Raw genomic sequence first — 24,199 nt, 5'->3', positions numbered from 1 at the left:
TTTGCATTTAGCAGGGCATGACATACTCTGTCAAGGGCCGTGTCATGTTCAGTTTGATCATTTCCAAACACTAGCAAGTCATCGCTGTAATTAAAAGCGTTTGGGATCCCTTGAATTACACGCCTGATGGTCTCCTGGAAAATTTCAGCTGCAGATGATATGTCGAAGTTTAGACGTTTATAGCGGAAGAGTCCTTGATGAGTCGTGAATGTGGTTATGTAGCGAGATTTGTCGTGGAGCTCAAGCTGATGATAGCCCTTGTTGAGGTCAAGTTTTGAGAACATTGTGGCTCTGTTGAGACGAGCAATCATGTCGCTAATGTGTGGCCCAGGGTGACGTTCTCGCTCAATCGCTACGTTGGCTGCGCGCATGTCGACGCACAGACGCACCTTGTTGTTCTGTCCCTTTTTTGGTACGACTACCACAGGCGATATCCACGGGGTTGGGCCGGACGTGCGCTCAATGATGTCAGTTTTGAGTAGTTCCTGAAGTTCATCGTCTACCGCTTGTTGCAGATGAAACGGTACCTTTCTGTGATGCTGCGCAACTGGCGTCACTCGCTCATCAATGTGTAACTTAACCTTGAAGTGATTTAACTTTCCTAGTCCTTTGAAAAGGTTTGGGAACTTTGCAATGATGTCCGGGGCATCTTCAGTCATATAGAGAAGTTCTACAAGTCTCAGTCTTTCAGCTGTTGGCAAGCTGAGTAGGCAATCAGCCACATCCGGGCCTTCAACGACGTGAATATAGGCTGGAATCTGTCAGTCTCTGTATGACAAGGTCGTGCTGAAACGGCCTAGGCATGGTAGTGGCTTCCGGGACATCCATGTGAATATTTTCACTGCTGCAGGTTCCAGCGTAGGACGTGGTTTCATGCTCTGGTATTCTAGCGCACAGATGTAGTTCAGTGAGGCGCCTGAGTCCAGAACGAACTTCGCGGGGTGGTTTCCTATCCGGATATCCAGTTTCGGGTATTTTCGTAAGCGGTCTGGATCTGAGACCATGCAGATATATTCCTCACTGTCCTGTGACACCGGTGTGCGTGACGGGGATTCGCTGGATGTTGATCTGCGTGGGCGATGTGTTCTGAGGGATTGGTCACTTGATCGGGAAGAGCTGGTCGAGCGTCTTTCCCGCCCTGTGACCGCACGTGCATGATGCTGTGTGGAGGATCGAGATTGTGGTGATCTTCGTCCTGAGCGTGATGATCTTCGTCCTGAGCGCCGGGTCTGGCAGGCAGTCTCGAAATGGTTTTCTCTGCCACAGCGGTGACACCGCTGTCCGATGGCTGGGCATTGTCCTGGGTGAGGATAATCTTGTCTGCACCTGTAGCATGCAGGTGTTGCTTTGCCGGATTTAGCGTGTCGTGGTTCACGTGATTTGTGGCGTGTACTTGGTCTCCGAGGGGATGAGGGATACGTTGGCTTGCTTGATTTGCGGCGATCTGTCTGATGTTTCTGGTCCTTGCGGGCTTGTAGTCTGAAGGCTTGTTCTTTCCTGTCCGTCTTATTGACCTCCATTTTCTTTGCGTGATCTTCCACCTGGTCGTTTATACGTGTCATTTCTTCAATTTCTTCCAGGGTATAGTGTTTCTTCAGCAGTCGCCGACGTAGAGATTCAGAGTGACATCCTTCAATTATGCGGAGTCGTTGTGCATCCTCGGTGTTGAAGTCATCGAAGTCGCAGTGGCGGGCTAGCCGTCTGATGCGCATAATGAAATCACACATTCTCTCTTCTTTCTCCTGCGTGGCCAGGTTAAACGTGTAGCGCTCGTAGTCTAAGTTGTATTTGTGTAGGAATCGTCGGTCAAGGGCTCCCTTGACATCATCATATGAGGCGGTGACTGCGTTGGGCAGTTCCTTAATAATCTGTGCTATGTCCTTCCCCACCAGGTTTCATAGGGCTATCAGCCTCTGTTTGGGGTCTTGTACCTGTGACCCAGTCATGTAGTCTTCAAAGTCTTCAGACCAGCTTTTCCACTTGGGTCCCATGCTGCTACCTGACGTCAGTTCTAGAGGCTCTGGTGGTCTCAGGTATGATACCCCCATGACTGCGGGCAACATCGGGGCTGTCACTGGGGGGTTTCCTGAAGTTGCTTGCTTTGCTGGTGCTCCTCCTGTATCACTGGACGAGCTGGTTTGTGACATTCACGTCTATTCTGATTCTGTAGTGTAGATTTAGCACTTTGTCCCAAATGCCTGACCTCAAAATGGCTGACACAAATTTTTACATGGGAGTCTATGGGGCGGTGCCTGACCTCAAGATAGCCGCCATTCAAGACACGTGGCTCCAACTAGGCTTTACACATTCCAGCTGCAATGCTTTCTGTCAGGTGTCTGACGATATTTTGGGGGTCCACCACACTAAAGGGGCTAAATCTTTGTCCCTGGGACTCACCCCTCCACTTCCAGTCGTCGTACTCACTCGTCTGACGCCTTCCGATTTTTTTTCGATTTTCGCGCCGGTTTTTTTCTTCTTTGCAGCCACTGTTCTGTCTGTTTGTGGCGTTTCACTTCAGGGGTATTTCTCCCTTCGAGCGGGCAGCTTCGTCACGCTGGAATCCGCTCCTGGCAGCAATCGGGCGGCATGTGAGCACTCCGCTTTGTTCCTTGCTCGACACACACCACTCCCGACGCGGGCTGCAGACTCTTCGTTTTCGGCCGCTCACGAGCGGCAGGGGTTTTGAGCAGTGTGGGGTTCGGTTTGGATCCCACCCTCGTCGCCAGTGTCATGCTCCCCCCAAGGAAACACGGGAGCCAGGGAGGTGATATAAACACGTCTTTATTTCTCCGTGTTCACCTCCTAACTAACTGACCTTCCTCCTACTTCCTTCCTTCCCCACGCCCCTTCCTCTCCTGCCTGTCCTGTCGCAGACAGAGATCAGGAAGTCACGTTACGACATTAACAGGGGATGCAATCTGAACAAGACAAGGTGACGGTGTTGGAGGGCCGTCTTGGTGAAATTGCCACTAATGTAGCACAGATCCAGAAATTCAAGGGAGTTGCAATTGATGCCATGATGCAACTGAAATAAACAATGTCAGACAATTAGAAAAAAGTGGTAGCATATTGTGAGTACTTGGAGTCCCGGCAGAAACAACTCCTGAGATGTTGCAGCCCAAACTGACAGCAGTGGTGGAGGGCCTCTTGTCTGTACAACTGGCAGTTCAAGCGGTCTTAGTAAAGAGAGCGTATTAACTTCTAACCGGAGGAAAGAACAGGACCTGAGGGGTAGGTAGTGAAGTGATGGTGGTGTTGTCATCGCCTAGTCTGAGAAACAAATTCTTCAGGAGGCCATTTTCTGTAAGAAATTAAAAGTGGACAACCGAGTTTGTTATTTTTCCATGACTTACAACCTTGCACACATCAAGGGAAAAGGAAATTCTGTGCGGCTGGGGTCAAGACGGATGCTACAATGCATGGGTTGCTGCAGGTTATCCTGGCCTGTGGCCCAGGGGCATCAGCTGATCTCAAGGCTGTATCAGTCCACTTTGGCCATGGTCACAGATGGCCTTCCGAATAGGAGTAATGCCCTAGGCAAGGGCTCATGGATAGGGAACGGAAAATAGTGATGGAACAAGTGCATAAGGTTTCGAGAAATACTCGGTTCAAATTTACGCGATTTAATTACCTTCATACCACCTATTTGACCCCACACAAGATCAATGTCTTACAACAGTCTGACCACAGGCAGTGCCCCCGGTGTGCCTTTGCGAGAAGATGGGTTCTTGCATATGGTGTCAGAGTGACCTGTGCTCCAACTGCTTTGTCAAGATGTCATAGCTGATGTGGAGCGTACATTGGGTAGGGGAGGAGTGGAAGGCATGGCCATTTGTCTTCTGGGAGTCAACCCCCGCTGTAAGCAGTGCAAAGTGGGCAATAGGTTTCTGGATTTGGCAAATGTACGGGCGAAATGGGACATCACCCAGCACTGGAAGTCACGAGACGGGCCCCCCGATACTCGTTGGTGCTCATCCTTGGAGCAGTGGGCCGGAGCCAATGCTACAGCTCTGTGCAGTGAAGAAAGGCAAGGATTCTGGAGACAGCCTGTAGCTGGGTTATGAGTAGCGGTGTTGGTGGCTTTTCTTAGAACTGATGGGGAGGTGGCCCATACCCTTGATCATGCAAGTGCTTGAGGGGCATGTCAACATGGGGTCCGTGGGTGTGCACGGCTTCTGGGACTGTCCGGTCAAGTAGGGATACAGGGGAGTCATGGATAGCTCAGAGTGACACCCCCCCCGCCCCTGCTTTTTTGAGTGGGCCTTCATTGTGTTGGTCTACCGTGTTTGCTGAGTTGAGAGTGTGACGTGTACCAAGAACTGAAGCCACGTGCCTAGTAATGAGTCTACAAGCTAATCTTTGTGGGGTTTTCTCTTTTTTTTCAATTTTAATTTCTTTTATCTCTTTGTCTTTGTATTGCTATACATGCACAGTGGCAGGCTGAGGCAATGTGCCCAAGGTCGTATTGAAGCTGCTACATTAATACTTTGCTGTTTCAACTATACTGTATTGGTTGCTCAGAATTGCCAGTAGTTTGCCACAGTTCACCTCAGCTGATCATTTAAAAAAATCTCTACACCAAAGGCTGTTCTTAATATTTCTCTGCTAATTACATCATGCTGAGAATTTAGGTACTCCTCAGTGTATGGGGTTACATGTGTATCTTAGCCCACTGCAGGATTGGTTACAACTGGGGGAAAGACCAAGTTCTAGTCTTAAGGACATTAGTGGGGTGCCAGAACCGAGGAGCAGGATTGTTTACAGGAAACAGTTTTCTATCTTTTGTATCACTGGCATGATTTTGGTCATCCTTAGTTCTGCTTCACATGGAGCCGCCACACCCGTGTTCACCCTATATACATTTAGGACTGCTTTAACCAAGTCGTCCCCAATGTTGCTTTGGCAGCAGAGCAGGGATCCTCTGTTTTGACTGAGTGTATGAGGAAGGTTAAGCCTTTTTGTTGAGCCCATGAGAATTTATTGTAATGTCTCAGACCCAGGTAGGCAAAGTTTGTGACTCTTCATCATGGGGCTCTTTTTGGTAAAGCATACATTTCAGGATGATCTTTTAACTCATAATCAGAACCTTGTTATTTTCTTATGTTAATTATGAGCTTCTTTCTGTGGCAGTCTATTTCAAAGCCTTTTAAGATATGATACATTGTCAATTCCGTCAGTGTTCAGAGTACAGCATCCTAGGCAAACGGTAGAATCATTGCTTTTCCCAAATGTAACTAGTCCAAGCTCATACCCAATAATTATGAACTTACATTGTTCATGTATAATTCCAATGACAGAGGGGCTAAGATGCATCCCTAGCAGACTCCAACATTGATTACAACGTTGCTGGTGACTTCCCTGTCATTTCCATATCCGACCCATGTGGATGTGAGTTGATGCAGCTTTGTCAGGATCATGAGCAACTGCTCTGGGATTCGCTGTTTCTTCAGTGTAGTCAATAGAAGGTTCTTATGGATAGAGTTGAATATAGTCTTAACATTGATAAATGTCAAGTACAGGGACACTTTCTTGAGGTGTGTTGGAGTTATACTTTGTGCAAATCGAATAGAGTCTCATAGCCTGCTGAATTATTCTCAATCCAACCCTGGGGTGGCATGGTGTGAAAAATAATGATGGACTGGCGAAAATAGTCCTAGGTTTCTTGTGTTCTGATTTAGGTAGGACCTGGCTTGGCAGTTTCAGCTGGACTGTTCCTATTGGAGCAGTGATCATGACTGATTTGCATTTGACTTGGTCCAAACTGAGGTGGCATGCTGTGCAAAATAACGATGGCCTGGGATACAGTAATTGTCAGTGGTTGAGATTAATCAAGCATCCAATCAACCAGTTTGTTTTTTGCATCATTTCGTTTGTCACACTAAGTAGGACGAGAATGCTCAGACGTTGGTCCTGTGCACATTGTGTCACTGGAACTAAGCTATTCCATGCTGATGAGACCTTTTTTTGTAAACATAGTTTTATTGATTTTTCAAATAAAACAACATACAAGAGTTGGTTGTCAATATCAATAAGGGCTGGGCATTACAAAAAAGGCTGTAGTAAATGACATATCATCATGTCCGTATGAGATATACCTGAGATTTTACAGAAAGTAAAAAGAGTGAGTCATCTGATCAATATGTAATGACAGCAAAGTAGGATAAGCGCGATTCAAATATCATTAACATGTAATAAAAAAAAGTAGCCTAAGCAGAGATAACAACACACTGCATATTGTATCAACAATTCTAATGCTAAAAGGAAAAGTGAGAACAAATTTAAATAAAAGAATAACCAACTCCCCATGCTGATGAGCCCTAACTAGGGAGACACCAGTCCTAGATTGTTGGTATTCCAGTTCAGGGAGGCCCTGGCCTGGTAGTTCGGGGTGGACTGTTCCCTTTGGAGAAGTGTCGAGACTGATGTGCATATGGCAGGGTCCAAACTGAAGTGTCATAGTGTGCAAAATGACGATGGACTAGGTTGCAGCCCGAGTAATAACCAGTGGTTACAATTAATTCAATCCTTGAATTCATCACTTTTTTGCATACTTTAGTTTGTCGCCCTAAGTTGATGCGTATATCAGACCTGGGTCCTGTGCACACTGTGTCACCAGACTAAGCTATTCCTGGCTGGCGAGCCCTAACTAGGGAGAAACCGGTCCTAGATTGCTTGTGTTCCAGATGAGGGAGGACCTGGCCTGGCAGTTCGGGGTGGACTGTTCCCTACTGCCACATTCTTTAATGTCACAGAAGGTTTAAGAGTCTGCACAATTAGTCTGTGGACTCCCAGCCATAAAGCCCCAGTATGCCACATTTGCTGGTAACTGTTTCTGCTTGTGAAATGTGCTCGCTTCATGTTACCATGGGTTGAGTGTTTGAAATGCCTTACATGAGCTTGATGTTGCAGCGGGAACCATTCCTGGTTCACTCAAGGAATAACACTCTGCCAATATCATTGTGTGTATGTAGCCCCTTGATGTTAACCCTAACAGACAGCTATACTGCCTCAATTTTCATGCAAACCAGGACTTTGACTGTAGTCCCGCAAACCCCAGTGGTGTTACTGGCACTGGTAGATAGGTATGGGGCCATTTACCCATGGAGTAACACTATCAAGACAAACCCATCACTTTCATGGAGCTCATAGAGGATCAACTGCTTTGGAGCTCACACGGCGACCCCTGTATGATCTTTTTGTTGCTCCAATCAGCATGAGAAGCATTTTATTGAACAATTAATTACAATTAATATATTTAATACCTAAATTTAAAAATGTTTCTTGGTTTCAAAATTAGAGAAGTACATGCAAGGCTTCAAACTAGGTCATATTGGACATCATATTTGCATGGAACAGGTAGAAAACATTTTAAATGTTATTTGTAAATCCTTCTCTTTGTTACATGTATGCCAAGAGCTTTTCAGAATTTGGAAGTGTCAAGAAGAAGTTAGCGTACACACCTTGGGGTCAAGTACCGTGTTCTCAGATATTGCTGTTAGCACGTGGCTTCAAGGCCTGGACCGCTCTGGGGTTTCTCTGGTCTCAGTCACCCATAGGGGTGTTCCATGATCTGTGTGGAGAGTCAGGTGGAATGAGCATTGACAGGACTCTTATGTTCTGCTCTTGGAAGAAGGGGCATGGACAAGCTTTCTGAACTACCATTTCCTCAATACAAGTCTGTTCAGGAACCACTGCTTGAGATTTCCATTCTTAGATCAATATGTTCCTGTGATGTCAGTTCCTGTTTGAATTATATATAAGGATGGATTGTCTTCCAACACATTAATTCCCTAATTTCGTGTTGCATACATTGCCGTCTTGCTACTGTTTTTGTCCCTGATTTTTGCTCCTTACAGTTGGAATCTTTCTTTGGATCTCCTGCTGGATGTCTTTGCTTGGCTCTTTCTATTTCCTTGATATAAGAGTGATATTGATGCTTTGCTATTCACTTCTGCATTAATCTTCATCTTCAGTCAACTTCGATATTTCCAAGGTTTTTTTGCCCTATAACCCTTTGTGCCATGGAACCCTCTAAAGGAGACAGCTGACACCTTTCATATGAACTATTTTATTCAAAGTGGCACTTTGGCTGCTGGGAGGAGTCGCCCTTTCCTCAGGCAACCAAGAACAAAATGTACCAAATAGCAACGTCCACTCCTGGACACTCTGACACCAAGATCAGTTTCTTGCTCTGAGACCTCTGCTACTTGCTCATTTTGAAAGACTCTTTTCAATCGTAGGTGTTTGAAAGGTACAAATGTAGCAGTGGATATATTGACTCCACACCGGCGTAATGCAACTTGAGGGGGGTCCCCTGCAGGGTTCGTGGAGGGGCCCCCTCTGGACTCAATCGGGAGCTCTCCGGCCGAAGTGCGGTGCTGAGGGGACCCCCTGGAGGTTGGGCCCCCCGCACCACGGGGGCTGCAGGGGCCTGTGCTACGCCCCTGCAACTCCAGGAATATCCTTTGGCACAACCCCAAAGCTCTCAATCATGGTCCTTTATGTCCAGTGTTTATAACGGGCCACGATTAAGAGCTCTAGCGTTGCAGCTGAAGGCAGTGTGAGTTGTAAAAATAAATAAAACAATATATTACATTTTTAAAGATGTACTTACCTACTCCTCTCCCTCCAGTCCTGGAGTCTGTGGCAAAAGGGCAGCAGGGGTCTCTGAGCCAACACCCCTAATGAATCCAGATGCTTATCTCTGGCTGTTAACCTGAATGAGACAAGTGCCTGGATTGGCTGGAGGACGCTCGCTCAGCGCTCCTGCAGGCACTGGAGATTTGTGCCTGCTGACACCCAGCTGTCTAAGAAAGCTCAGGTTGGAGAGTTTTAAAGTGTGCCTGTAAGGTTGGCCATCACAAGACAGCCGGTCAAAGTTGCATGGACACTTTAAACCTTAGATGTGCACCACTCCTCCTTCCCTGATGCCAGTCAGCAGTAATGGCCCCTCTCCAACACATGGCTCGGGCTGGCCAGCTGCACTGAAAAATACAATAATTTTATTACCATTTTATTTTTCATGTTTGGTTTGCTGGCAGCAGGGTGGGCAACACTTTTCTGCCCTAATGGAGACACCGCTGCTGAAATGCAGTAGATTTTAAAGTACCCCCAAACAGCTTACTTTGTAGCCAAATACTTTCTCTTTTCTTGATTTTAGAATGTCACTTTGGGATGAATACTGTTGAGCTTGTCAAATTAAACTAAAATTGACTCATTCAGATGGGTTTCCAACCTATTAGGTGAATGCATATGAAACCTGTACATGGACTTCCTTGCCAACAGATGCTTCCACTTTTTAAAGTGCATACATTTTCCCAACATTCTAGTCACAACAGTCACGTATATAGGTTTTTGTTTCAGACACAAAGTATTTTATACAAAAAAGTGAACCTACTCCCCAGGGGTTCCAACACTGATCCGCAGCCAGAAACAATCAGTCTGACTGGAGAAGCAGTACATTCTTTTTTATTTTATTTTATTTTAGGCAAAGTGTATAGTACAGGTTTGAAAGCTGCTTTTTGATTCAGAAATATAAATTCCTGATGGCTCTTATATCCATCTGTTGTTTTAGCTTTAGTTGTTATCTCTTTACCTCTGTATTTCATTCCGCGAATTGTACTATAAATATTAGTCATTTACTTTTTGTAGGCAGGGGTATTTGGATCACTGATCTGATGCCCTTGTTCTATGGTTGTATTCCTATAGAATTATTACTTCTGATATTGTTGAGTGCAGAACGTTGTTCCTTTGTGATGTAGTGGGATTTGTGGCTTATAACAATACAAAAGAAGAAGCCACAGACAAGGGCGGGATAGTAGAAAGACAGCCAATTGGAGAAGAAAAATGTTACCAGAAAGAGACTGTTGAGATTCTTATAAATGGAGAGATAAGTAACAATGTGACAGGTAAGAAACAGAGCAGAGTGAGAGGAACAGAGGTAACACAGTCACATGCAGGAAGGAACTGGAGATACAGAATGGAGGCAGAAGAAAGATGATCTGAGAGAGTGCACATAGAAGTGAGAGACCAGAAAAGAGACCAGGAGAGCAGAAATGAGACAGGGCGTGGAGAGAGGTTAAGTTAAAAACAAGGACAGGGCATGGGAGTAAAACAGGACAGGGTGTTGAGTGACAAGAGAGTTTCAAGTCATAAAGATGAGATGGGAGAGGACCAATATAGGGAGAGGAAGATAGAAAAGGAGAAGTAAAAGTGCCCCTCATCGGGAGCCCGTCAGGCATTGCAGCGCCGGCCAGACGAAGAGCCGCCCGATGATGAAGCATGACACCCAACTGGGTGTGTGAGGGCATTACATTCCAAAGAAATTGATTCCCATCTCTTTGACTCTGTAGCCTACTCTCCTTTGTATATTGCTAAATTGTAGATCATTTAGGAACAGCAAAACTTTAATTTTCACAGATGAAAGAAACAAGACAAAGAAAGTATGCGTACACTTGTGGAAACGTTTATGCATAACCTGCTGCAGTAAAACAGATGATTTATTTTCTGCCGTGATGTAATAGCCAAGTATTATATGACAGCAATAATTATGTTTGTTCTATGTCCCTATGATAGTCATATGTTATAGTACATCTGTTGGTGTGTATTCTATGGTTTGGAAGTTTGACTCACATTTTTGGGAAAATAAGAGGCACTTTATTTTTTTTCAAATGTATCAAACCTTAGTCTTGATGGTGAGGCAAGGGCAGGTAGCACTTGATTCTAGGAGTGGGAAAGAAAATACTTGCTGGGGTGCAAATAGATGTGGGCCCCACCCCTAAATGCACCGTCTTGTTAGGATGTTGTTTTGCTTCGTGAACGTTCGGAGGCTCCCATAGAAAGGAATGCAGACTTTAGAAGTGCATATAACATGCATGCATATGTATTGTTGATCTCCAATACCATAACCCATTAAAGTGCGTAAAAGTCTTTTGGTGGTGGAAGCGCCGCTTGATAAAAGATACAGTCGCTCAGCTGGACCACTTTGAAAGACGGATTACTGTTGAGCAGGACAGGGAACTTGGGGCCACACCCTGAAAGTCATGGCTATTGGTCCAGTGTCTGGGCAGTGGTGAGGTCTCGCGGGTCTCCCACCTTCCCTTTTCGGTGCTTTTTTATTACACATATTGCACCTATATTTGAAGGTTTCTAATTCAAGCAACAGTTAGAGAAAGTTATAGGGGTGAATTGATGTATGCCCATCTATGCATGGATCAGGAACACAACCAACCAATCACAGTCATGCTCTGTGACAATATACATCCTGTGGCATTGATGTATGTCCAATGCATGCATGGATCAGAAACACAACAAACCAATCGCAGTCATGCTCTGTGACAATATACATCTGGTGGCATTGATGTATGCCCAATGCATGCACGCACCAGCCCACAAGAGACACAAACACACTGACCAGGCACTTAATATCAGGATTAATACCCTTCTTTTGAATATAGCAGCATCCACCAGATACTCATGCTTTCTCTAAACCAGTACACAGGCAGTATGAATTGTGCGCAGAGCATATGAAGTGAGCCACATTGTTCAGGAAGGGAGATGGAGAAACAAAGGAAATACAGGGTGTGTGTGTGAGATTGTGTAAAAGGGCTCAGAGTGAGGTGTGAGGAGGTAACTTCTGTTTCATCAGAGGGATGCCCCCGTAGTCAAAATTTGAGCCTGTAGGTCTGTGTGCTAGCTCGGGCTGTGTGTAGCCTGACGAAAGCAGGAAGTGAGAGACAAGGTGGAGGGGTTGAGGCACGTTTCCACTCACCATACATTTCAGGGGGCTTTTCAAGGTCTCATTAAAACAATGGGCACATGGAATGTAATCTACTGTAATCCACTGATCCATGCTTCCAAGCTGTTCTGTCTATAGCTTTTATTTTAGCGTGTTAGAGATTGCTAATTTAGTGTATGCTCCACTGAAATTGTGATAATGTCCCCTTTCTATACCTGTCAGTACCGCAAATAACAAGACATATTTGAAATATACCAGTGGAGGGCGTTTCCTACTTAGTCATAAATTCATAGAGTCTGTTACTTGGTGATTTGGTTGAATCAACCTTTGATAACATAAAAATGTTACTTCATATTTGTGACTTTTATAGGAATTGATGTTCTCTAAGACTGATTCTTTTTTCGTTGTTTCTTTTTCTTTCAGAATACAAGGTAAGGAGTAAACTCCAGCCCTCAAAAGGCAACAGAAACGTATCTGCTTAGTCAAGTTAAGTGCGCCTTTTATTTCGTGCCATGGGCAATCTTATTAATTTCACAAATGAGGGATAACTATGTATAATTTTGAATGGACGCTTAATGAAGAAGATGCTGAATTATAGCTATTATATGTCCACTTAAAATGTAATTGCTTCTACTTATTTGACCAAAAGCCGGTGCGGAGAACAACTTGAAGTATTGCCCAGAAAGCCAGTGATATTAGATCTTTTAAAATTGTATCTAAAAAAATCAAAAAGATGGCATGAACATCAAAAGTGTAAGGACTTTTGTTAGTCAAACCGCAGCAGTCTGCACAATCTGCAGACAGAAATCTTATCTAGCATACCTGTCATCTTACAACTAACCTCAGAAGTCCTGTTCATTAATCACTATTTAAAAAAAGTACCTAGGGCAGTGAACGACCTTGTAGCAAACCACAACAGATGGATCTACCAGGAATGAGACAATGTGGCATTATCATCCTGTAGCTAGAAAAGAGGAACGCCTAGGTAAGTTTTTGTTTATCATGGGGACTATGAACATCAACTTTTTGTGTCCCTTGGCCTCTAAGAGTCCTAAAATGACTAACTCATACCCTTATCAGCCCTTTTATGAACAAATGGTAGGACTGCCAGGCACTAAAACACAATGGAAAATTCCATGGAAGGAAGATACTAACATTATTGTTTATTAGTCAATTAACCCCTTCACTGCTAGGCCCCACTCCAGTGCTAAGCCTTTTTTTGGCTTTTTGGGGCAGTTCGCGCTTAGGCCCCTGTAACGTTTTGACCACAAAAGGTATCCACGCCAAATTGACGTCCTTTTCTTTAAACATCATGGGGATTTTAATGGTAACCAGGGTTTGTTGATTCCCCAAGAGGGGACCCAGAAATTAGCCAAAATTCAGCTACATTTTGTGGGGGGGTTTTAAAATGGGAAAAAGTGCTACAGATGAAAGTGTCTGTTTTTTTTCCATGCAAATGGTATCAACAAATGGTTTGTGGTGCTGAAATCACCACTTTCCCAACTTTCAGAGACAGATGGACTTTTGTCAGCAAACCAACCATTTTTACACAGTTTTTGCATTTTACTGGGACATAGCCTATGTTTGCTATTTTGTGTGCTTTCAACCTCCTTCCAGTTAATGGTAGAAATGGGTATGAAAGCAATAATGGATCCTGGAAAGCTATACATTTCATAAAAGTAGACAGCATTTTAAATTCAGAAAGGGGTCATTTGTGTGGATCCTCAAGGTTTTTTTTATAGAAACTAACGGTTGAAAATAGGAAAAATTGAAAATTATGAAAAAACCAGCCATTTGTGCCAACGTTTTCACCTGCAACTTCTTCTAAGTATGACAGATTTTTTAAAGCAATATACTGTTACATTTGGTGGACCCTTCGGTTTGTGGGTGTATATATAAGACTTGTAGATTCACCAAGAACCCGACGAACCCGGAGCCAATAACTGAGCAGCGTCTTCCAATGTTTTTTTATTGTGTACCGGGTATTCAGCAAATCATTTGGGAAAATATAAACAGTGAAAAATAGGTATGAAAGGCACCTATGTATTTCTGAAATTAGAACAAAATATAGAGTTTAGAAACAGTAGTTATTTGCACATCTCCGTTACTGTGGGTACCGATACTAGCATGTGGATTATAGCACATTTTTCAAAGTGAATTCTTTTTTACACATTGTCTTACAACTGGAAGGCAGAAATGCATCGAAAGGCAATAGGTAATAACAGTTGCTCCACAATTCTGTGTTCTCTTAGGTCACCAGATAAAAATGGTACCTCACTTGTGTGGGTAGGCCTAGTGCCTGCGACAGTGAAAACTGACCCTTTTTTGCAAAGAGCCTCGCAGTAGGTTTTGAACCCTAGCTCTGCCGGCACTTAAGAAAACCTAGCAAACCTATACATTTTTTTAAACTACACACCCAGGGGAATCCAGGATGGGGTGACTTGTCTGGCCCTCACCAGGTTCTCTTACCCGGAGTCCCTTGCAAACCTCAAACTTCGTAAAAAAAAACACATTTTCCTAACATTTCTGTGATGGAAGGTTCTGGAATCTGCGTGGATCCACAAAATTCCATTCACCCTCATTTCCCACAGTCTTCCGATAAAAATGGTACCTCACTTGTGGGGTAGGCCTAGTGCCCATGACAGGAAACTTCCCAAAACGCATCGTGGACACACCATATTTTTACAGTGAAAACTGACCCTTTTTTTGCAAAGTGCCTAGCTGTAGATTTAGAACCCAAGCTATGCCGGCACCTAGGGTAACCTAGCAAACCTATATATTTTTTAAAACTAGATACCCAGGGGAAGCCAGGATGGGGTGACTTGTCTGGCTCTCACAAGGTTCTGTTACCCAGAATCCCTTGCAAACCTCAAACTTTGTCAAAGAAAACACATTTTCCTTACATTTCTGTGATGGAAAGTTCTGGAATCTGTGTGGATCCACAAAATTCCACCCACCCCGCTTTCCTCAAAGTCTCCCAACACAAATGGTACCTCACTCCTGTGGGTGGGTCAAGTACCCGCAACAGGTAAGGGCCCTAAACGTATTATGGAGACTTCAAAATTACCTATCATAAAATAACCTGGTTTTCTAGGGGGGGGGTATGGGGGGATCTGTGTTTTTGGCCCCGGGCTCAGCAGCCATCTAGGGAAACCAATCAAACCCACATATTTCTGAAACCTAGAGACCTGGGAAGGGGAATGGGGGGTCCAGGGAGGTATGGCTTGCGTGGATCCCCCAACGTTTTCCTACCCAGAATCCCCTGGAAACCTCAAATTTAGCTGAAAAAACACATTTTCCTCACTTTTCTGTGTGGGAAAGTTGTAGAATCTCTAGGCTTACACAAATTTCCTACCACCTAGCGTTCCCCCAGGTCTCCCAATAAAAATGGTACCTCACTTGTGTGGGTGGGTCAAGGACCCGCCACAAGCAAGGACCCAAAACGTATTGTGGAGATATCAAAATGACCTAGCATAAAACAACCTGGTTTTTGCAAGGGGGGTCACCTGGGTTTTTGGCCCCTGGCTCGGCAGCCATCTAGGGAAACCTACCAAACCCACGTATTTCTGAAAACTAGAGACCTGGGCGGGGTGGGGGGGTCCAGGGAGGTATGGCTTGCGTGGATCCCCCAATGTTTTCCTACCCAGAATCCGCTGCAAACCTCAAATTTAGATGAAAAAAATACAATTTTCCTCATTTTTCCGTGTGGGAAAGTTGTGGGATCGCCGGGCTGACACATATTTCTTACCACCCAGTGTTTCTTCCCAGTCTCCCGATAAAAATGGTACCTCACTTGTGTGGGCAGGCATAGTGGCAGCAACAGGAAATGGACCAAATCGTACTGTGGAGACTTCAAAATTACCTATCATAAAATGACCTGGTTTTGAAGGGGGGCACCTGTTTTTTTGGCCTCAGGCTCGCTGCCATCTAGGGAAACCTACCAAGCCCCACATTTCTGGAAATTAGCCACCCTGGGGAGTCCAGTGAGCTATGGCCCAATACAACACTCACATCAGCAGACAGCGAACAGCGAAAATAGGTACTAAGCTACGTGGATGATGGTATTCAGTCAAATATGATACCTATATGTAAAACTGTGCTTCAATACTGAACCAATATGCAAGACGAAGTTGCTGAGTTGAGTAAATTACATTAACGTGACAGGATAGGGACTAATGGGAACCCTAGCAGCCCGACCTAACTGACCAGCCCGACCTTGCCATTGGCAGATGCCAATGGCAAGAGATAGTTCAAGAGCAATAATCACATCTCCCCACTGCTCTTAAACTTTTTCTTCTCCTAGAACATATAAGAATGTGGGCCTATGCTTCTCATTGGCAGCATAGACATTGTGCTGGCTCCAGGAAAAGGAGTGTGGCTTGTAAAACACTTAGTAAATTCAATTATATTTCTTACACAGTGGTAGGATTACGTTAGCCACCCTCTCAACAAGGGCCCAGTTCAAATCACTGTGCATTGCCTATAAAGCTATTATTACCATGCTATTTGTTGGGAAGGTAGTGTTACCTGGATTCTCCCACTTTGCTGGAAGGAAAGACGAACAAACCAGGTAATCAAAAAGAACCTACAGGCTATATTCATCCATCCATGTTTACTATGGAATGAATTCCACCTGCCCAAAAGATGTACTCCCACACTCCTAAATTTACCAAAAGAACTAACATTCCTGTGCCCAACTCTGAGCTCCTTCACATCAACTATACCTAACATTATTCACAAACAACAGCCAAGTTTCCCCTCGCTCCCCACTGAGCTTGTTGATTTTTTAATAATTCGCAGTGCGTAGGCAAGTTCTCTGTAACTGATAATCCTACATAACCATACACCCAGAAACATGTTTTCTATGTAGTACCTGGTAACATTCTTAAGGTAGGGTTATTTTTTATCACTTTACACATGCGTAGGTTAAAAGTATATATATATATATATAAGGGAGGGTCTGGGGAGTATGGTGCACGCCTACAGGCCAGGCTTATATCAAGCATAGCCGGAGAGTGGGCTGGAGGGATATGACTAGACTCATGATTATCCAAGGCTTAGGGGATGGAACTCGGTTGTGACACATGGAATTTGTTTTTTGCTTGGTCTCTTTTATTTCTTGGTCATGAAAAACACTCTTTTTTAATGCCAGCCTCTCGGTTGTAGTAGATGAGATCTCTATTTGGAAAACCTTTTAAAAAATTGAGCCATTAAATATATATAAACTTGTTATCTGGGCAATTTCATAGCATATTATTGAAATGTCTTACATCTTAATTAAAAACATTAACTTTATAGTGAACGAAATTGCTACCCATTGGCATATTACTTGGCAAGCCAAAGAGCTCCCTATCCAACTTGCCTCACAATAAAGTCGAACATGCCTGGCGGACTTCTGTACATGACCACAAATTCTAAAAATCGTACTTGCTTGGGATTAGGCATCCAAGCTCCTAGCACCTATAATGTGCTGAACTAGGTCTGTTCCATGAACAACCATAAAATAAAATACACATTTGTCCATAGTGATCTTTACATAGGACTTACACATTTTAATCAGCCACCTAAGAAGCAGTGCCATCTTAATGTTCATTTTAATGGCTATGGGAGTAATTTTAATGACTTTGGAAGAGAAAAAATAAATCGCTCCCCTTTCCATCGCAATGTGTCTTGGAGATGTAAGCAGTTAATGCTTACTTCAATTCATGTCACAGGGTTGCATTTTCTGTTAAACCCGAAGAGAAAAAAAATTAAAGAGTCTGTTTCTACTCGAAGACAAGGATCTAAACTCTAAATATACAACCCTTAAAATGTTAATGGTAAAAACCTGTATCAACAATTCCCTGGCTTTATAAATCTGCAAAAACAAATCTGCTATATATTTTATTCTAAGGAAAGGTTTACTGCTGAAATCTTTGCTCAGGAAGGCATGGCTCTTATGATACTGAAAACAGTCTGACGTATAGTCTGCTCAGCAAGGCAAGTCTTTTGCTTCAAAGTCCAGCTTACACATTTTGTATCCATAGCAACAATCTGCCTTCTTACCTACTCTGAGACTAAGTAGAGGAGAGAACCTGAAATAAATCCCCCATGTTGTCTGTTCAGCAGTGTTCTGAGCTAAAAATCCAGAAAAATAATACCCATTCTCCATGCTCAGCAGTATGCATGCATTACAGCTCTGAAATATCACCTACCCAGCAATGCGATAAATGTAAACGGTTATGAAACAGCTCTACCATGTCACCTACTCAGAATAACAACCTGCAACTTAACTTTGCCACCTCAACAAGGCTCTGTCTCAGAAATCCTCAAGCAAGATATTAAATAGTGTCTGTTAAGCAAGGGCCCTGCATGTTTTTAAACATATGTTTATTGGTGTTTATAATGGGCATATTAATAATACAGAAACATATCAATGCACTGGACATTTTAGTAAGAATAGAGCTTTGTAGTGGTCGGCAAGGGTTAAAACAGTCTACTATGACTTAAGCAGTTAAAACATTCGACTCTTCCCTTGGGTTCCATGAATCAAACCTGATATCCCATCAACCTTTTGACAAGTAGCATTTATGCAGTCCACCCCGGGCTGCTCATCCTAGGACCCATAGGGGGTTGAGCATTATAGAGATTCTAGTGGCTGCCTCACAATTGCCAGAACAACTGTGCCTGGCGAACAGGTCTTGTGTGGGTCAATCGTACATCCAGTCACTCATGTAATTTTTCAGTAACTGTGATGAGGGGGTTTGCTGTGGCCGGTCCAAAGAAGATGTATGAACAAGAAGAAAACTAAATCAAACTCCAACTCTCTCAGGGTTCTGGTGCTGATGCATATGTAGCAGTATCAGGAAGTCCCAACAGGAGTAGCATATGGATTCATTAAGCGGTCCCCACTATGGGGGTGAGGGGGACTACCCAGGGGGTGCTTCCACTGAGCCATCTCTGGATTAGTGCCCGGCGAGGGGGGGAGTGTACTGATTTGGGGAGGAAGGCATATACGCTTCTAAATGGCCACGATTCTGACCTTCGGGGAGAGCATGTATCGTCTCTAGACGGTTTCGTCATTTGGTCCCGTCCATCTGTATCGGGTTTGTCTGTATCCTCTGGGGACTCTACTCATGTCTCTCCATTCTGGATACCTTGGTCTCCCCCTTCGCTCTCCATATGTTCCCATGATTCTAGGATTTCAATCTATAGGCCCACAATCAGGCCTTGACAAATACCACGAGCGTCTTCCCTAATCAGGGACCTCTCTTCTGCTCTAGCCCATCCCTGACCCAGGTCGCCATTTTCGGGACCGCTGCAGATTTCCATGCCAAGGCTGTGCGTCTCTTGGCCAGAGCCAATGCTACGTCTATGTAGCAAGGGTCCTGCATAAGAAATTCCTTTTGAAGTACTGTGAAGATTCCGCCAAATCAAATACTTAGCAGGCGCGCATTTCCTTAACAATCCATGCCAGAGAGAAAGGAAGACATGAAACTAATATGCAAGACGCTGACCCCCACCAAATGTGTATTCTCAAAAATCAAGGGCCTCAAGTGGGCTAGGAAGTCCAAAATTGGAGGGCAATTGGTGTTTGCGCCAAATTCGAACTAGAAGATTTGGAAAATGTCTACACTTTTCGTCATTTTCCCTCCACCTTTTCCTAAAGGTGCTACCTGGAGGAATCGACTATGGAAAAAGAGTTTTTTAATAGGTAGAAATTGTGTACTGCAAACCGGATCTGCAAATTAGTTCCCATTTCAGCCTCATTAACTCAGAATAGGGCTGTAAAATCGCTCTGGGGTATACTGCCTGGTGTGTTAATGCAATTTTGCCACATATTAATTCAATGCCACTTCTAATGAGGAGAAAGGAAACAATGAGAAACAAACTGCAGGGCTCTTTACTAAATAAACAGGAAGATGGCTTAATCCTGTTGTTTGAGGATGGGTTGACATGGGAATCCAGCTTGACCTGAGCTGTTACTGTCCCTGTATGAAAGGGAGCCATTACTCTGCCTGTCCCAACCAGGTTCCTGTTGCGACAAAGGCTTTAAGACTAGGAGCATGGACAGTGAAGCCCGTCTTAACCTGCAGAAATACAAGGAAAACAAGGCATTAGACATTGATAAATTCCAATTATCTTGGGCTGTCTAATAGTGAGGAGGCAGCAGCAGTATGACCTCTTCACATCACATCACCTAGCATTGAGAATTGTCAAGCACAACAAGAAAGAGACCACAGCTAGGTAAAGTGCAACACCCAGCTTCAGTGAGTCGCTTAAATATCAGGGAAACAAACACTACAGACATACAGGGCCCGATTCACAGAATGAATTTAAGAGTCAATCCTAAACTTACTACTATTTTGGCATTCACAGAATGAACTTACTACTTTTGGTATTCACAGAATGAATTTACTAGTTTTGGTATTCACAGAAGTTAGGATTTTGTTTTAAGAATACACTTACTACTATTTTGGCATTCACAGAATGCACTTACTACTTTTGGTATTCACAGAATGAACGTACTACTTTTGGTATTCACAGAAGTTAGGATTTTGTCTTAAGTTTGTTTTAAGAAAAACTTAAGACAGACTTAAGACAAACTTAAGACAGACTTAAGACAGATTTAAGTTAGGATTTTGTCTTAAGTCTGTCCTAAGACAAACTTAAGACAAAATCCTAACTTCTGTGAATACCAAGAGTAGTAAGTTCGTTCTGTGAATGCCAAAAGTAGTAAGTGCATTCTGTGAATACCAAAATAGTAGTACATTTAGGATTGAGTCTTAAGTTCATTCTGTGAATCGAGCCCACAGTGTCTGCCACCGATTGAGAAATGCAAAACAAAAAAGAAACCAGAAAATGGTTTGATTCTTTTTACTATGTAATTTCTCAGATTATCACTTTTGAAATAAGCAATAATTTTATAGGCTTTTTATGAATTTCTGTAGCTTATCAAAGCTGTTGTTCAATAAAGCCTTGAGATGCAGTTCCATCTTGGACTTTCAGCTCCACTGAGTGCTCCTTATAAAAAAAGACATAATTATACCTCAAGTCAAGTAAGTTGATATCCTGTTTTATTTTTGTTAAAGTGAGTTGTAAGCAAAGAGTGTAGCGTGCAGTGAATCCATTCATTAGCTCTGCCTTTATTCTTCCCTGTGTTTGCCACAGATCTACCCCTATGACATGCTTATTGTGACAAACAGAGTTCGCGTCAAGCTACCTAAAGATATTGACAGGGCCAGACTTGAGGTAAGAAAGATATTATCTATTTGCCTGTTCTTACCTACTTTGTATTCCATTGGTTAGTTTTCAAATTGGGTGCTTTCATTGGCACTCTTTGTGGAAAAAACAGTGAATGCTGCAAAACGTTTATCATGAAAGAAGCGAACGTTATATTAAAAAATAAGAAAGAATTAACGACTCATACCTCATTACATTATTGTCAGTGTATGGCCTGATGCAGAAAGAAATGACTGATTTTACGCCTGCGGAATCTCACTTTAACTTGGGAGTAGTTTCAATCATTTTTTGTTTCGGTGACATGCCCCCTTCCCACCCGTTGTGTGGTATTTACTCCTCAAATAACATGATAATCGTGGGCTAGTATTATGTTGAGGTAAAAGGATTTACAACTGCAAGGTCACCTTTTGCGATTTCCTTGTAGTTGTACATCTAACTATGTGCACTCATAAATGTGAGTTATAAATGACTTTGGGCCAGATGTAGGTAAGTTCCATTTACCGATTCTAAAATACCGAATTTTACTGATTCAGTATTTTAGAATCGGTAAATGGTATGTAGGTAAGTATTCGGTAAAGTTTGTCGAATCAGTAATATTCGGTAATTACCGATTCGGTAAATACCGAATCGGTAATCGGTAATTCCCATTCATTCCTATGGGCCTGGAGGCCCATAGGAATGAATGGGAATTACCGAATCGGTATTTACCGATTAGGTAATGGGTGAACACATTCTAGGGTGGCAGGGTGTCACATTGACACCCTGTTGCACCCCTGAATAGTGCATGGGTTCACATTTTGCACACATACATGCCCCAAGGGCATGTATGTCTGCCACATGGCACTTTTGAAAAAGCACAAATTTGCTTTTTCAAAGGTTTTTGATATTTACCACCAACTTTTATTTGGTGGTCAATACCGAATCCTTAACCATGCAATGCACTCATTTGAGTGCTCCCTACATTTCAGATTCGGTAATTTACCGATTCAGTATTTTAAGGAATCAGTAATTTACTGATTCCTTAAATTACCAATTCGGTAAATTATTGAATCTGAAATGTAGCCACCTTGTCGGTTTCGGCCAAAATTCGGTAATTTCGGCCGTTACCGACTGGTATTGGGCTACCTACATCTGGCTTTATGTGATAACAGCGAAAAAGTTGGGGTTTGATAGAGATATACATGCATTTATTTGCTAGAACCAGGGGGGGGGTGTACTATTGAAATTATATTTATGAATTATGAACACATGAATATATCATACCATGGGTATGAAAAGCACGTTTGGAAGTCCACAACATTGAGCATTGAACTGTTTGATTAGCCCTGAAGAAGTTCATTGGAAATGGGGAACTACATGTGTCTGTTGGCTTTTAATTCTTAATGGAATAAACAAATTAAGAAGAAGCTAAACTGAATGAAGACCCACTTATTCATTCTTATTAATTAATAAAAAACGTTCATGCATTGAGAATTTGTGAATAAACTGACAACTTTGGATGGACGGTTTTTGAGTGTGTTCCAGTATAGAATGTAAATAGTTTATGTTGCAGTATTTAGCAGCTGGGCCATTGAAGCCGGGCATTTGTGGAATGGCAAAATAGTAATGCAAGGGAATGACAGTGTGTGCTTGTCTTAAACCACGGCTGCTGATTGTAAATTGCTCGGCACCAACTATGGATATTTTAAGCTGGATAAAAATGTAAAGAAGTAAAGTTAAGAAAATATTTCCAACTTCTTTTGAAGATAAAACAGGACCTCGCCCATTCATGACACAAATTAGCTTAAAGGGGGACGCAAGTATAGATAATGAAATGGTTACTGTGCAGACAATCACTAGAAACGAGCAAATAAAGCCATCAAATTGCACATGTACCATTGCAGCTGATCAAAGGCAGCGCTGCTTTACACGTCACTACTCGTGAATTGCAGGTCGTTTTTAGTAGCTAAGAAACTTTAGAGTTAACAGCGATGTAATGCCACCTCTGCTTTTATAAACAAACCTCTTTATTGTTAGACATAAAAATGTAAGAGGGTGTGGTTGCCAATGGGTTATAGTTTCCTCAGACTAAACAAAGGCCGGGTCCCCTGGAGAAATGCGCAGGGCGGCGCTGTTTATTGCGCCTGGCACTTGTTCTCCAAACACTTCACTGCTCCGCGGCTCACTGCTCAGCGAGTGGCCCTGACGGGGCTGTGGGAGAGTGGGGGGCCCTGTGTGCGTCCGTGTATGTCAGGCACAGAGTCTCCGGGGCGAGAAGGGAACACGTGAGAAAAGCAACAACACGCCAACATCTGGATGCATCGTGGAGCGGGTTGATTCGGTTTTCGGCGAATAATACCGCCTTTGTTCCTATTGCGCGCGCTTCTCAAGCCTGGAAGCGCGGATCAGTCGGTGCTGTTTTAAGATTAGCGCGCGGTTTGCTTTGGACGGCAATGGCTGCCTTTATCTGCAACACATTTGGTGTTCGACGGCCGGGGCTGTTGTGTCTGTTGTCCATTACGGCTCAGCATCTCGCCTGGCGTAGGTGCAGGCCTCGGAGTCACGTGTCCGCGAAGGAGCTCTGGGGCTGTGGCGCTGCCCTGGGGCTTGAACAACAGGCACGCAGATAACACGCGGGCCTGGAGGCGATAAGCGGGACCATGTATGTGAGATAAGGTGACAGTTAATGTGGGCTTCAGATTAGATTAGTGAAAACAGCTGGCTGCCACTCTTTACTCGAGACACAGCTGCCTGTCCTTCCAGCATCTTTGTTTATTGGTGAAATGCTTGGTTTATGCCCAGAAGTACTGCAGTGTGCAGTGTAAACAAACACACCCGCGCTAAGTGCTTGCGTCTTGATTAGGGGTGGGGGAGCAGGACAGGAGTTATGCAGGATGTTGAAAATCATTGATATAATGCTGTGATTTCCCAAAAGTGAAATGAAGCAAAGATCAGTGCAAGATAGTAAGCATTCTCCATATGCACACCACAACGCCAGGAGCACCCAATAAGCGTTATTGTCACTTTCACTGTTTTTTAAGAGGGTCAAGTCTCAGTACTTATAGAGATATTTTCATGGAATTTGCAAGAAAATTGCTACTCTAATCCACTGTACTCTACTCTGCACCACTAATTTCTACGCCACCCTACTGCACTATACGCCAATGCGCTCTAAACCACCACACTCTGCATCATGCCACGTCACTCTAATCTGTTCTGCACCGCTGCACTTCAGCCACTGCACTCTACACCAATCTACTT

At 43.5% G+C, this 24,199-nt stretch overlaps 1 protein-coding gene across 1 annotated transcript in view; it reads left to right on the top strand.

Annotated features, from left to right (window-relative positions):
* The window catches only part of ABLIM2 (actin binding LIM protein family member 2), a 797,090-nt gene that overhangs the window by 718,100 nt on the left and 54,791 nt on the right, over positions 1–24,199 (top strand). The window contains exons 19-20 of the mRNA XM_078678529.1: positions 12,161–12,168; positions 20,888–20,968. Of these exons, the coding sequence (XP_078534655.1) occupies positions 12,161–12,168; positions 20,888–20,968 (89 nt within the window). The remainder of the gene's footprint in view (positions 1–12,160; positions 12,169–20,887; positions 20,969–24,199) is intronic.

This window comes from Lissotriton helveticus, chromosome 2_2 (assembly GCF_964261635.1).
Source record: "Lissotriton helveticus chromosome 2_2, aLisHel1.1, whole genome shotgun sequence".
Lineage (NCBI taxonomy): Eukaryota > Metazoa > Chordata > Amphibia > Caudata > Salamandridae > Lissotriton > Lissotriton helveticus.
Note: the sequence above shows the minus strand (reverse complement) of the source record. Positions and strands in the feature narration are given on the sequence as shown.